Genomic DNA, 14,878 nt, shown 5'->3' with positions numbered 1-14,878 from the left:
GACATATGAAACCCATCTTTTTTTTTTTTTTTTTTAGATTTAGAAAGAGAATAAAAATTATGTACTTTCTAGTTTACTTCTATAAAAAAATTTTTTGTTCTTTTTGTATTTTTTGTTGAACAGCAGATGTAAGCTCAGGAGTATGCACATGTCTGGAGCACCTATATGGCAGCAGTTTTGCAAGTATGTTATACATTTGGAACAGCACTATTTCCTGCCATGTAGTGCCCCAGACACCTTTCTAGGTATCTCTTCAAAGAAATCTGATAGTAGAAGTCAAATTTAAAAACGTATTCTCTGAATCACAAAATATTTTTTTTGGGTTCCATATCCCTTTAGAGGACAGCATCAGTGATTTTTCTGAAGAACACTGAAATAGGCTTCAGACTATTACACATAAACAATTCCCTTAAAGGGACACTGAACACAAATTTTTTTCTTTTGTGATTCAGATAAAGCATTCAGTTTTAAGCAACTTTCTATTTTACTCCTATTATCAAATTTTCTTTGTTCTCTTGCTATCTTTATTTGAAAAAGAAGGCATCTAAGCTGAGCCTGCCAATTTTTGGTTCAGACAATGTTTATTGGTGAATGAATTTATCCAATCAGCAAGAACAACCCAGGTTGTTCACCAAAAATGGGCCGGCATCTAAACTTAAATCCTTGCATTTCAAATAAAGATTCAAAGAGAATGAAGAAAATGTGATAATAAGAGTAAATTAGAAAGTTGCTTAAAATTGCATGCTCTATCTGAATCACAAAAGAAAAAAAGTGGGTTCAGTGTCCCTTTAATTCCAATTTTGGATAGTGCCCAGCACTGCCCACTACTTCCGTCTCTAGTTTGTTCACAAGCTGTTCTCTATAGACTTTTTCACAACTATAGTAGGAGCTTTAGCTTAGTTCCTCTCACCATTTGCAGTTACTGTAATATTTCTTTAAAAAAAATTGCAATTTCTGGAACACTGAAATCTTTGGCCAGGAAGGAGCCTAATAACATTCCAGCGTTATTGGTTTGGGACTCGCTCTTCTCTTTCTTCCCACCTTGGGTAAGTTTGTAGCACTGTTTCTAACCCAGCTGTTACTTCACACTTAATTTATTCCTTTTTTTTCGCAGTTTGTTCTAACTTTTACTGCTACTTCTTGTTAGTATTCTGCCTTGTCTGCGTTTTTTATGTACCAGTGGTTAGGAAGACATTCTCTTGTTACACAAGCAAATAAAACTGGATCGTTGTGGAGTTCAATCTTGAGGTTAAAGATAGAACTTCCTGACTTATTTACATATTGTGTTGGTTCTTTCATACAGGGCTGACTCTATAATTGGACCAGGAAGTACCACATTACTAGGGATGGGCGAATGTGCTGAAAGAGTAATTTGGTAGAACAAATAGTCTTGTGAACATTAGTTTTGGACAATCAAATGTTGATAAGAATAAAAAATCCATTACAATTCTTTTGTTATCAAATGTTTACAGTTTTTAAATAAGTTTTCAAATGTTCATAATTAGATCTAATATATCCACAGAGCCTGTTCAATCATGAGACAGAGTGGATCCAACAGACCCAGGCAGCAATTGACAATGGGCAGCACTTCAGTCAATAACTGAGTCAATCATTGTCAGACTACTCCTATCTTATGTCTCTGTAGGGGCAGTCACAGGCTCCCCCAGCAGCATAAGCTCATCATGCTTATGGTTGCATGCAAGTAGGCAGGCTTATTAAGGTCAGCGGTCAAGCTAGTTTGATATGCTAATCAGTAATGTTACAACTCGAGGGACATAATTTAATTCTTGGACGCAGGCTGCATAATATCTTGAGCCAGCCCTAAATATCTACAATCTATATTTTAAATATAACATTCGATTTAACAAATACTATTCAGAAATTCAATAGTTAATGTAGTAGGAAATTTAGTAAATTTATACTTAATAGATACAAATATATCAATTTTAATTTTTCTAGTTCAAATATTGCATAATTTGAATATTACATTTTAAAGAGACTTAGAAATACTATTACAAATATATAAATTCAACTTTTTTAAATTTAAATATTGCAGAAATGAAATTAGAAAAATTCAAATCAAATGTTACATTTAAAGAAAGCATTAGAAATGCTACAGTAAATGAATGTTAGAATGTTGTACAAACAACGAACAAACGAATGTGTTAACATTTGTTTCATTTTTCGAATGTTGCAAAATATTCGCCTATCTCTACATATTACCCAAGCAGAATTTGACTGCTGGAGCATATAAGGAGAGCAAATAGTGTTTTTTCATAGAAATTCTTTGCATATAACTTTATAAGATTTATTAAATCTGTATCCACATGCTCTCATATAAATTTTTTAAAGGGAAAGTGTACTGTAAAATTAGTTTCCTAATGACTTGTTATACCAAATGCAGAGTACACAATGTATGAGAAATTGCTCCTTTGTTTCTTTTTATAAATTAAATAGCTGGATTTGCTCTTTGAAACAGTAACCCATCAAAATAGGCTAAGCTTCTTCAGACATTCTTATATTATGTCTCAAATTCATCTTTCTTATCTCTGTCACTACGCAATAATTAAAATTTGAAAATGTTCATAGGAATTATTTTGTCCTAACTCTCCCACTCCCACCTGGAGTGTAATTTTGTCTGCTGGCTGTGTTTTTGTTTACATAGCTTATGAATAGAAGCTTTAGGGATACCACAAGCAAAAGCAGCTCTTTCAAATCCAAATATAAAGGCAAAGGAACTATTTATAAATAATTGAATACACTTCAGCAGATAAACTAAATCACTAGGAACAAATTAAAGGGGAGAACATTTTTGGGGTAAACTGTCCCTTTCATCTGCTGAACTTTAAACTTGAGACTGCTGTCACTGGTTGATTTTAGACTGTAGCTGCAAAAGAGTTGTGGAGTACAGGTGTCATTTCATTATTGGACCCAGGCAGCACAATTGTCTTGAGCCTGCCTTGCTTTCACATTAAGCAAGTTTTCTTTCTGGTGAGAGAATTTCAATTAGATTTTTTTTTTTACTGCATACACCTTCCTGCTTTATCTACACAAGAACACAGTGTTTTTCCCATGACCTTTTCACTCCTTTGCTACTGGAAATTTTAGAGAAACTTGCCCCAAATAGTAGAGAATGTTTTGCTATCACTCCATTTAAACAGAAATGGAGCCTTGCGGTGCTTTTTTTTTATTTATTTTTTATTTTTTACTTTACCTGTCAAAATGAGATATATATATATATATATATATATATATATATATATATATATATATATATATATATATATTAAAAAAATATATATTTTTTCACAAACTTTTTAGGTTTCTCACTGAAATTATTTTCTTACTGCTTGTGCAATCATAACACAAATGGTTGTAAAAGCTTCTTTGGGATCCCCTTTGTTCACATTTCTCTAAAGTTTTTGTTTTCCCGTTACTTTTCTGTCCAGCTTTACCTCCCTTTAAAAAATGTTTTTTTTCTTTAATGAGCACACAAAAAATAAAAATTTCTAAAGAAAATCTAAATGCTATACAAAATACCTTCTGGTTAAGGAGAGAGGGACATGAGGACATATCCCTTTTCTTGTCTAACATTGACACTTGCATGGAATGGGACCTCAATATAAAATATAAATAATACAATTCCAATCGGGTCTCTCCTTAGAATGTGCACAAAATCGAGGGCATCATGGTTTTAATAAATCCTACACAGAGACAGCTCCTCCAAAATTATTCTGTCATAACCATTTTTTCCTTTAGTCTGCTGTGAGAGTGAGAATTTGCCATTCCAGCAGTGAATTTAAATGCCCTTGTAAAGTCCAGCGCTGCATACTTCTAGCAAGTAGGTTTCCTGAAAATAACATTCCATTCTATTCAATAAGGAGCTATTTAATCTATTTCAGTGTGGTATACTGTGCTTCAATGTTAATATCTTCCAGCCTGTCCTTTTAACGTGTAGTTGGTGGTAACCTGTTAACCACTGAGCAGACTTGATTACTGTATACTTTTACTGTTGGCATTAACCATTTGCTCAAAGTGAATTAATTATTTTGAAAACAGAATTTTCTTAAAAAATCAAGAAAAGTATATAGAACTAATTCACTATTACACGTCTCTCCCCCCCCCCATAACTAAAACATTTTATTTAATTACATAAATAGGTTGTGAAACTGAAAGGGACTTGAAGGACGTTATACACTAGATTATTATTTGCATAAATGTTTTGTAGACGATCCATTTATATAGCCCATCTTGGTGTGTTTTTGTAAAAATGTATAGTTTTGCTTAATTTTAAATAACATTGTGCTGATTTTCAGACTTCTAACCAATCCACAAAGTTTTATATGTATACTGATGTATACAGACTTTAGACTGCTTCTGTTTGCATAATGGGTCTTTTCATATGCAGCGGAGGGGCAGGTTCTGCTATAAGCCCTTTTCATTGGGTGTCCCAGACTTATCTCATTAACAGTGTTATATTGGGAGCTTCTAAGTAAGTTTTTAAAAGGTTTTAAATTGACTTTTTATATCGGTATCTGTGTTGTGCATATTCTTTATAGTAGTGTCTGTTACATGCATTATATATATATATATATATATATATATATATATATATATATATATATATATATATATATATATATATATATATATAATTTTTTTTTTTTTTTTTTACGCTTCTGGGGTGTGTCATGGTCTGATACAGCTATGGGGTTATTAGCCAATGAGCTTCTCTCTCATGGATCGGCTTTATTCATTGATTTGTTAGTTTTTTAAAGGGACACTCAAGTCAAAATTCAACTTTCATGATTCAGATAAAGCAGCAATTTTAAACAACTTTCCAATTTACTTCCATTAACAAAATGTGCACACTTTTTATATTTTCACTTTGTCACCAGCTCCTACTGAGCATGTGTACGAATTAACAAAATATACGTATATGAATTTGTGATTGGCTGATGGCTGTCACATGATACAGGGGGAGTGGAAATAAACATGACAAATTTGCATTGTCTTATCATGTATTGATTATGCAAATCCACTGTATTTACTGGTCTTAACATTACATTTTTTTTATTATATTTTTTTTACAAAATTTAACCTGTTTTAATAGTCTTCCTTTTGAATGATAGAAATTAGTTGTTTTTAATATCCATTTAATTTTACCAGAAAGTAAACTGACATTTTTATCTACTTCTGTTATTAGGGAGGATGCCTTAGCATTTTGCAGAACCCTTTTTCTTGTCCCCCGGTTAGGTAACAGAGCTAGTGAATGTTGCGTCTCCGGAGAGCGCTGTAGTTTCTTTAAAACGCTGAACAATATTCTAACGCAATGTGAAATACAAAGCATAGCTTATCAGATATAGTCTTGCATTTTAGTATTTGTTTTGGAAAAGCAAAAACGTAGCGCTGCGGAATCTGTTGGCGCTCTACAAATAACCGATAATAATAACTCGGCCATAACAAAATGTGTTAATTAAATTGCCAACTTTGTCAGATTGATTTCCATTAAATTTTGTATTTTATAGTTTGGCTTTTCTCTCCACTTACAACAAAATAACACCTAGATTTAGAGTTCTGCGTTAGCCGTCAAAAGCAGCGTTAAGGGGTCCTAACGCTGCTTTTGGCCGCCCGCTGGTATTTAGAGTCAGCCAGGAAAGGGTCTAACACTCACTTCCTCACCGTGACTCCAGGCTACCGCAGATCCCCTTACGCCAATTGCGTATGCTATCTTTTCAATAGGATCTGCCTAACCCCGGTATTTGGAGTCTTGGGAGAAGTGAGCGGTAGACCCTCTACCGACAAGACTCCTACCGCCAAAAAAAGTCAGTAGTTAAGAGCTTTATGGGCTAACGCGTGAATATAAAGCTCTTAACTACTGTGCTACAAAGTACACTAACACCCATAAACTACCTATGTACCCCTAAACCGAGGCCCCCCCCACATCGCTGCCACTATAATAAAATGTTTTAACCCATAATCTGCCGACCGGACACCGCCGCCACCTACATTATACCTATAAACCCCTAATCTGCTGCCCCCCCCAACGTCGCCACTACCTTACCTACACTTATTAACCCCTAATCTGCCGACCGGACCTCTCCGCCACTATAATAAATGTATTAACCCCTAAACCTCTGCACTCCCGCCTCGCAAACACTATAATAAATGTTATTAACCCCTAATCTGCCCTCAACATCGCCGCCACCTACCTACAATTATTATATAGTTAATAACTATTTAATAGCTACCTAGTTAACATTACAAAATTACCTGTAAAATAAATCCTAACCTAAGTTACAAAGACACCTAACACTACACTATCATTAAATTAATTAAATAAATTACCTACAATTAGCTAAATTTAAAATACAATAAAATAATCTATAATACAAAAACAAACACTAAATTACAAAAAATAAAAAAGAATTACAAGAAGTTTAAACTAATTACGCCTGATCTAAGCCCCCTAATAAAATAAAAAAATCCCCCCAAAATAAAAAAAATGCCCTACCCTATTGTAAACTACCAAAGTAATCGGCTCTATTACCAGCCCTTAAAAGGGCTTTTTACGGGGCATTGCCCCAAAGTAATCGGCTCTTTTACTTTACAATACCCCCCCCAACATTATTCATCCAAGGTGCGCAGAGGAGGTCCTTCATCCGGTAGAAGTCTTCATCCAAGCGGGGCAATAAGAGGTCCTCCATCCGGCGTCTTCAATCTTCATCTATCCGGAGCGGAGCCATCTTCAAAGGAGCCGACGCGGAGCCATCCTCTTCAACCGACGACTTCCCGATGAATGAAGGTTCCTTTAAGGGACGTTATCCAAGATGGCGTCCCTTCAATTCCGATTGGCTGATAGAATTCTATCAGCCAATCGGAATTAAGGTAGAAAAAATCTGATTGGCTGATTGGGGTATGTGGGTGGTGGGTTGTAATGTTGGGGGGGGGGGGGTATTGTATTTTTATTTTCAGGTAAAAGAGCTGATTACTTTGGGGCAATGCCCCGCAAAAAGCCCTTTTAAGGGCTGGTAATAGAGCCGATTACTTTGGGGGGATTTTTTATTATATTAGGGGCTTAGATTAGCTGTAATTAGTTTAAACTTCTTGTAATTCTTTTTTTTTTTGGAATTTAGTGTTTGTTTTTGTATTATAGAATAGTTTATTTTATTGTATTTTAATTTAGCTAATTGTAGGTAATTTATTTAATTAATTTAATGATAGTGTAGTGTTAGGTGTATTTGTAACTTAGGTTAGGATTTATTTTACAGGTAATTTTGTAATTATTTTAACTAGGTAGCTATTATTGAACCTAGTTAAAATAAATACAAACTTGCCTGTAAAATAAATATAAATCCTAAAATAGCTACAATGTAATTATTATTTATATTGTAGCTATATTAGGGTTTATTTGATAGGTAAGTATTTAGTTTTAAATAGGATTAATTTAGTTAATTTTAGTAATATTATTTCATTTAAATTATATTTGTTAGGGGGGGGTTAGAGTTAGGTTTAGGGGTTAATAACTTTATTATAGTAGCGGCGACGGTGCGGGCAGGAGATTAGGGGTTAATAATTGTAGGTAGGTGGCGGCGATGTTAGGGAGGGCAGATTAGGGGTTAATAACATTTATTATAGTGTTTGTGAGGCGGGAGTGCGGCGGTTTAGGGGTTAATACATTTATTATAGTGGCGGCGAGGTCCGGTCGGCAGATTAGGGGTTAATAAGTGTAGGTAAGGTGGCGGCGACGTTGGGGGGGGCATATTAGGGGTTAATAAATATACTAGAGGTGTCGGCGGTGTTAGGTGCAGCAGATTAGGGGTTCATAGGGATAATGTAGGTTGCGGCGGTGTCCGGAGCGGCAGATTAGGGGTTAATAATATACTGCAGGTGTCAGCGATAGCTGGGGCGGCAGATTAGGAGTTAATAAATGTAAGGTCAGGGGTGTTTAGACTCGGGGTTCATGTTAGGGTGTTGGGTGTAGACTTAGAGAGTGTTTCCCCATAGGAAACAATGGGGCTGCGTTGGGAGCTGAACGCTGCTTTTTTGCAGGTGTTAGGTTTTTTTTCAGCCCAAACTACCCCATTGTTTCCTATGGGGATATCGTGCACGAGCACGTTTTTCCAGCTTACCGCTACCGTAAGCAACGCTGGTATTGAGGGTTGATGTGGAGCTAAATTAGACTCAAATCTCCCTTTTCTGAGCCTAATGCAGCCCCTCAGACAACTCTAAATACCAGCGTTGTCTTAAGGGTGCGCTTGGAAAAAAAGCAGCGCTAGCTATGTGGGTCTTTACCGACAAAACTCTAAATCTAGCCGTAAGGATTTATTATAGTAGAGATTCTCTCCATTTATAACAAAATGAAGATACTTTGTATTATAGTAAATCACCAAGAGGAGTGGATTTAAACATTGGCATATAAACTATTTGGCATTTTATTTCTGTATTTTTTTATTTTATTATCAATCTCTCTAATTTTACGCAACACTTTGATTACATAAAACACTCCAATGTATGACCTATGTAATTTTGGATTTTCCATGTAGATAAATAGCTCTTTAATTTTCCCACTGAACAAATTTTTTAGTGGTAGACAGCAGTTTAAAACTATATTTATAATTTATGTAATTTATTTTTCTTCTGTTAACGGAACTTGGGAAGTAAATTTGTTTAGCCTTATGACGGTGTCAAATTCTTAAAGCTTCTGCCACACGAGCTCTGTGTATGGTATTGATTTCCTGTCTGTAGGAATGCCCCCTGAGTTGTTTTTAAAATTGAAAATCTAGTCATGCTTCTTTGGTCGACCCTAGGTAACTGTGAAAGAAAAGGGGAGTACCATGTCTGCTTTTGTTTTATACGATATACCATTTATAGTTAGGAGAAGAGTTCAATGGGGCTTCTACAACTGACCCACGATATATAATTACAAGAAGCCTTTAACTTCCTGAAAAGCATGAATGGGTTTTAAAGCAAACAACAAAAATAAATGCAATTGTTTAAGGCAAAGTAGAGACTAGAGGGAAAACAAAAACTTTCAGCTTCATAGTAAGTTTCCTTTTTTTCTTGAAGGAGAATTTAATCCTATTATCAGAAGCAGTTTGTAAAAAATAAATAAATAAAAATCTGACAGATGTCAGCAGTTTGAGTCTTCCATATAGATACATAGACTTGGATTCACTAAACTTATGAGCAAGAAATAAATCCAGAACAACCACCATCTCAATGTGCTGTTTGAATTAACAAAGCTAAACCATAAGCAAGTACTGAGGTGCAAGAAGAGAATATGCAACACCGCTAGGGGTAGCCAGGTGTCCAGTACTCAGACAGTTCAGTATTTTAACAGGATATCCACCTTTTAAATATGGGTGCTTAGTGCCCCTTAGAACTACCAATAGACACATGAACATGGGAATGTGGGAGATCGTGTGACTTCATAGATATTATTATTATTATTATTATTATTATTATTATTATTATTATTATACATCCAGCATTTAAAGGAAAAATCTGAGGGGGAAAAAGGAACGCCCCAAAAATGCTCCCCTCCAATTCATTTTATTTATTTTCTACTAAACCAAATGTGTCAGTGTCAGGAAGAAAATTTTAAAATAAATGATCAAATTCATTTTAAAGCATAAAATGTAAAAAAAATGCCTGGATCTGTACAGTAATTCAGTTACTGCATTTCTTTCACAAGCTAATGTTTATCTTGATAGACTATCATTTTTGGATTAAAATTTCATTTGAAATAAGATTATGTGTAATTATGATCTATTAAAGAACCATTAAATACAGCAGTATTGCATAATGAGCAAATACATAAATACAATGTGTAAGCACTTACTTTGAAGTTTGCCAGAAATAAATCCTATACAGATTTTTAAAGTAATTCCAATTTCCCTCTCCTTGTATCATGTGACAGCCATCAGCCAATATATACAGGGAGTGCAGAATTATTAGGCAAGTTGTATTTTTGAGGATTAATTTTATTATTGAACAACCATGTTCTCAATGAACCCAAAAAAACTAATTAATATCAAAGCTGAATAGTTTTGGAAGTAGTTTTTAGTTTGTTTTTAGTTATAGCTATTTTAGGGGGATATCTGTGTGTGCAGGTGACTATTACTGTGCATAATTATTAGGCAACTTAACAAAAAACAAATATATACCCATTTCAATTATTTATTTTTACCAGTGAAACCAATATAACATCTCAACATTCACAAATATACATTTCTGACATTCAAAAACAAATCAGTGACCAATATAGACGCCTTTCTTTGCAAGGACACTCAAAAGCCTGCCATCCATGGATTCTGTCAGTGTTTTGATCTGTTCACCATCAACATTGCGTGCAGCAGCAACCACAGCCTCCCAGACACTGTTCAGAGAGGTGTACTGTTTTCCCTCCTTGTAAATCTCACATTTGATGATGGACCACAGGTTCTCAATGGGGTTCAGATCAGGTGAACAAGGAGGCCATGTCATTAGATTTTCTTCTTTTATACCCTTTCTTGCCAGCCATGCTGTGGAGTACTTGGACGCGTGTGATGGAGCATTGTCCTGCATGAAAATCATGTTTTTCTTGAAGGATGCAGACTTCTTCCCTGTACCACTGCTTGAAGAAGGTGTCTTCCAGAAACTGGCAGTAGGACTGGGAGTTGAGCTTGACTCCATCCTCAACCCGAAAAGGCCCCACAAGCTCATCTTTGATGATACCAGCCCAAACCAGTACTCCACCTCCACCTTGCTGGCGTCTGAGTCGGACTGGAGCTCTCTGCCCTTTACCAATCCAGCCACGGGCCCATCCATCTGGCCCATCAAGACTCACTCTCATTTCATCAGTCCATAAAACCTTAGAAAAATCAGTCTTGAGATATTTCTTGGCCCAGTCTTGATGTTTCAGCTTGTGTGTCTTGTTCAGTGGTGGTCGTCTTTCAGCCTTTCTTACCTTGGCCATGTCTCTGAGTATTTCACACCTTGTGCTTTTGGGCACTCCAGTGATGTTGCAGCTCTGAAATATGGCCAAACTGGTGGCAAGTGGCATCTTGGCAGCTGCACGCTTGACTTTTCTCAGTTCATGGGCAGTTATTTTGCGCCTTGGTTTTTCCACGCGCTTCTTGCGACCCTGTTGACTATTTTGAATGAAACGCTTGATTGTTCGATGATCACGCTTCAGAAGCTTTGCAATTTTAAGAGTGCTGCATCCCTCTGCAAGATATCTCACTATTTCTGACTTTTCTGAGCCTGTCAAGTCCTTCTTTTGACCCATTTTGCCAAAGGAAAGGAAGTTGCCTAATTATGCACACCTGATATAGGGTGTTGATGTCATTAGACCACACCCCTTCTCATTACAGAGATGCACATCACCTAATATGCTTAATTGGTAGTAGGCTTTTGAGCCTATACAGCTTGGAGTAAGACAACATGCATAAAGAGGATGATGTGGTCAAAATACTCATTTGCCTAATAATTCTGCACTCCCTGTATATTACTGTATTACAGACGCTGATAAAACTTTAAATTTTTTAGCAACATTTGCATTGTTTTGCAGTCCAGGGACACCCTTGAAAGATTTTAAGAATATTAATCTAATTTTGTTGTGAAGTTAGGGACAGGATAATTTAGTTATTACTCGTAACAAGCAATCACTGCAACATGTAGGAGGATCAGGGTTCTACATTTAGTTTGCACTCCATCCTCTCTATGTGCACTATTATTGTAAAAGTTTTGTAGTGTATTTTTGTTTTGTTGTTTTTTCCTAAGCCTAATCAAACATTTTATAGGAAATTACATTGCATTTGTCAATTTAAGTCATAAGTTAAAGGATCAGTAAATACAGTAGATTTACATAATCAACAAATGCATGATAAAAAGACAATGCAATATCACTTAAAGGGACACTAAACCCCCCAAAAAAATTATTTCATGATTCAGATAGAGCATGCAGTTTTACTCCTATAAATTTTTATTCGTTCTGTTGCTATATTTATTTAAAAAAACAGGAATGTGATGCATAGGAGCCGGACCATTTTTGGCTGAGAACCTGGGTTATGCTTGCTTATTGGTGGGTAAATGTAAGCCTCCAATAAGCAAGCGCTATCCATGGTGCTGAACCTAAAATGAGCTGGCTGCTAAGATTTACATTCCTGCTTTTAAAATAAAGATATCAAGAGAACAAAGAAAAATTAATAGGAGTCAATTAGAAAGTTGCTTAAAATTTCATGCTCTATCTGAATCATGAAAGAAAAAAAATTGGGTTCAGTGTCCCTTTAATCTGAACTTCAAATGAGAAGTATAATTTAATTTTTTTCACAAATTTCAGTTGTTTGTTTCCGCTCTTCCTGTAACATGTGACAGTCATTAGCCAATCACAAATGTATATATGCATATCACGTGAGTTCTTGCATATGCTCAGTAGGAGCTGATGACTCAGTGTAAAAATAAAATGACTTCATATTTTGTTAATGGAAGTAATTTGGAAAGTTGTTAATTGCATGCTCTATCTAAATCACAAACGTTTAATTTTGACTTGAGAATATATTTTAAATATACGACCACATACTTTTGACCATATAGTATGTAAGTATAAATACCATGGCTTAAAAAAAAACCAGGAGCCAGAAAGCAGCTGGATCCTAGAATCTCCATACATCTAGATATAAATACAACAGCCTGGTTCTTAAAAATATATCCAGCTCCTAAATATTCTAATGGCTCCAAAATTTTAAACCGATTTGTCGACCTCTGATTTATGTATGTACAGTATATATAATTATCCATACGCAAGGGGGAAAAATACATGAATTTAATTTTTTAATGTTAATTGTTTTTATTGCCAAATCATATTATCAAAGTTATAAAAGTGTGTCATTCTGGAGTTTTTATTTGTCTTGGAGGTTGTTTTATTACTTTAAAATAGTTGCACAAATACAAGAGGACAAGTAAATTTGATAGAAGTAACTTGGTGATATATAATTTTGAAGAGCTAATTGGGGCGTTTAAATTGTTGGTGGTGGTTTAAGGAATAGCACATTTTTTCTTAAAAACTAGCTTCCTACGCGCAAGTACCACATTACCCACATCTAAGATGAGCCTGCTTGCATGTTGTCGTTACAGAATTGAAAACCAAATATTTTTTTTTTACAATTGCCTTTATTGCACAGGAGATTGGTCCTAAATTTACAAAAGGATTTACAGCTCAGTCCAGGAATCGTACACAATCACACTCCTGGATCTATAATGATGTAATAGTCTAAGTACAAAATGATCATGGGTTGTGATATCCACACAGTTCGCCATTCACAGTCAAAATATGGCATTTGTTAATTGGATCAATCTTCATATTACGCTGACGCATTTCATGCTTTATCAAAGATGTATTTGTATCCTTTTTAAGGAATAATTTCTCACTGGCAATGACAGGCTTCATAAAGTGTTTTTTTTTTTTTCTCTTAGATGAAAAACTTAACTAATATCCCTTAAAATGCAAGTAAATCCCATTCTAATGTCATCCCTAGACATTCAGGGTTTCTTTACATTTTTTGTTTTGACTATGGCGATGTGCTATATAAACCAGTCATCTTAATTTTATTGTAATGTTTGCTTAAAGTGATGGTAAATCCTAGCGTTTGTGAAACACTAGGATTTACCATTGGAACAAATAAAGGGGACTTTCGGTCATGAAGTATAAAATAATTCACGCTGAAAGTTCTTTTATTTGTTTGCAGCGTTCGCTGCACTGAGCTGCTCAGGCAGCCCACCGCAGAACGCTATTTGGCTGAGAGGTGATGCTTCCACCTCCTTAGCCAATAGCTGTGCGGGAAATACCTGCACCCTGGTTGTTGTGGCATTTGATTATGTGAGTGCAGATGAACCCACTAATGACATAGATATATATTGTAGTGTTTGTGTATTTATATATAAAGTTCTAATTACATTGACGTGTAATTAGAATGGTATCCGTTTCCTTATTCATTTGTATGTTTTTTCTTTTTTAAATTCCTCAGAACGGACAGCCTTCTGAATCCAGCTTTCTACTTAATTCTGAAGAAAGAGTGGAGTTTCTTGATGACCAGACTGCACGGAAGTCTTATTCTAAACATCGCTTTATGGCCAACGGACACTCATCTTTGCAAAGAGATGGACCAGGGTCATTCCTTTTAGATCTTCCTAATTTTCCGGATCTCTCAAAAGCAGATATTAATGGCCAAAATCCAAATATTCAGGTATTTTTACATTGTTTAAATTCACTTAGTATTTGCTTAAAATGCTTTAAAATCCTTAAAATATTCTTCAAGTCCTTTAGATGCACATCTACTATTCAGTGTGAATGACAACCATATTTTTTCATTCTGAGTGGTCTCCCTACTGATCCAAATCCTGTAGATGGCGCATGCTGCAACCTGGGAAGGAGACTGCTGTCTCCTTCCTGCTAGTCAGCTGACTACAGATTTAGAAATACCTGTTACACTATGCAAGCGTAACTCTAGGGGGCGCTAGAAGAAATATATAATTTTTAAAAATATAATTTTTAAAAAAGGCCAACCAAGGCCTAATATAAATATAGATGTATTACAACAATCTGTAGGATAATACTGAAGTATAGTAAAAACAATAAACACTTAAAAATATAAAATGATCAGATAATAATGTATAAAGACAAAATAATAATGACAATTACAGAAAAAATGAGACATGGACTCTCATCAAATGTGATGTGATGAGATCAATATAAACAGAAAATGCAGCTTAAAACAATATATAATAAATAAATAGTATTAAGTCTCTAATAAGTTCTTATCTGTATATGATATTGATGCTCAGACAGTCCCAAGATTAGGAGGGCACTTCAGAGGTTTATTAGTCCTCCTGGGTA

General features: G+C 35.1%; 1 protein-coding gene across 2 annotated transcripts in view; it reads left to right on the top strand.

Annotated features, from left to right (window-relative positions):
- ISM1 (isthmin 1) overlaps positions 1 to 14,878 on the top strand; it is a 92,976-nt gene that overhangs the window by 20,071 nt on the left and 58,027 nt on the right. For both annotated transcript variants that reach the window (XM_053712138.1, XM_053712137.1), the window contains one exon: positions 14,010 to 14,228. In XM_053712138.1, coding sequence (XP_053568113.1) covers positions 14,010 to 14,228 — 219 coding nt within the window. The remainder of the gene's footprint in view (positions 1 to 14,009; positions 14,229 to 14,878) is intronic.

Source organism: Bombina bombina, chromosome 4 (assembly GCF_027579735.1).
Source record: "Bombina bombina isolate aBomBom1 chromosome 4, aBomBom1.pri, whole genome shotgun sequence".
NCBI lineage: Eukaryota > Metazoa > Chordata > Amphibia > Anura > Bombinatoridae > Bombina > Bombina bombina.
The sequence above is the reverse complement of the archived record's forward strand: the minus strand, read 5'-3'. Positions and strand labels throughout refer to the sequence as shown.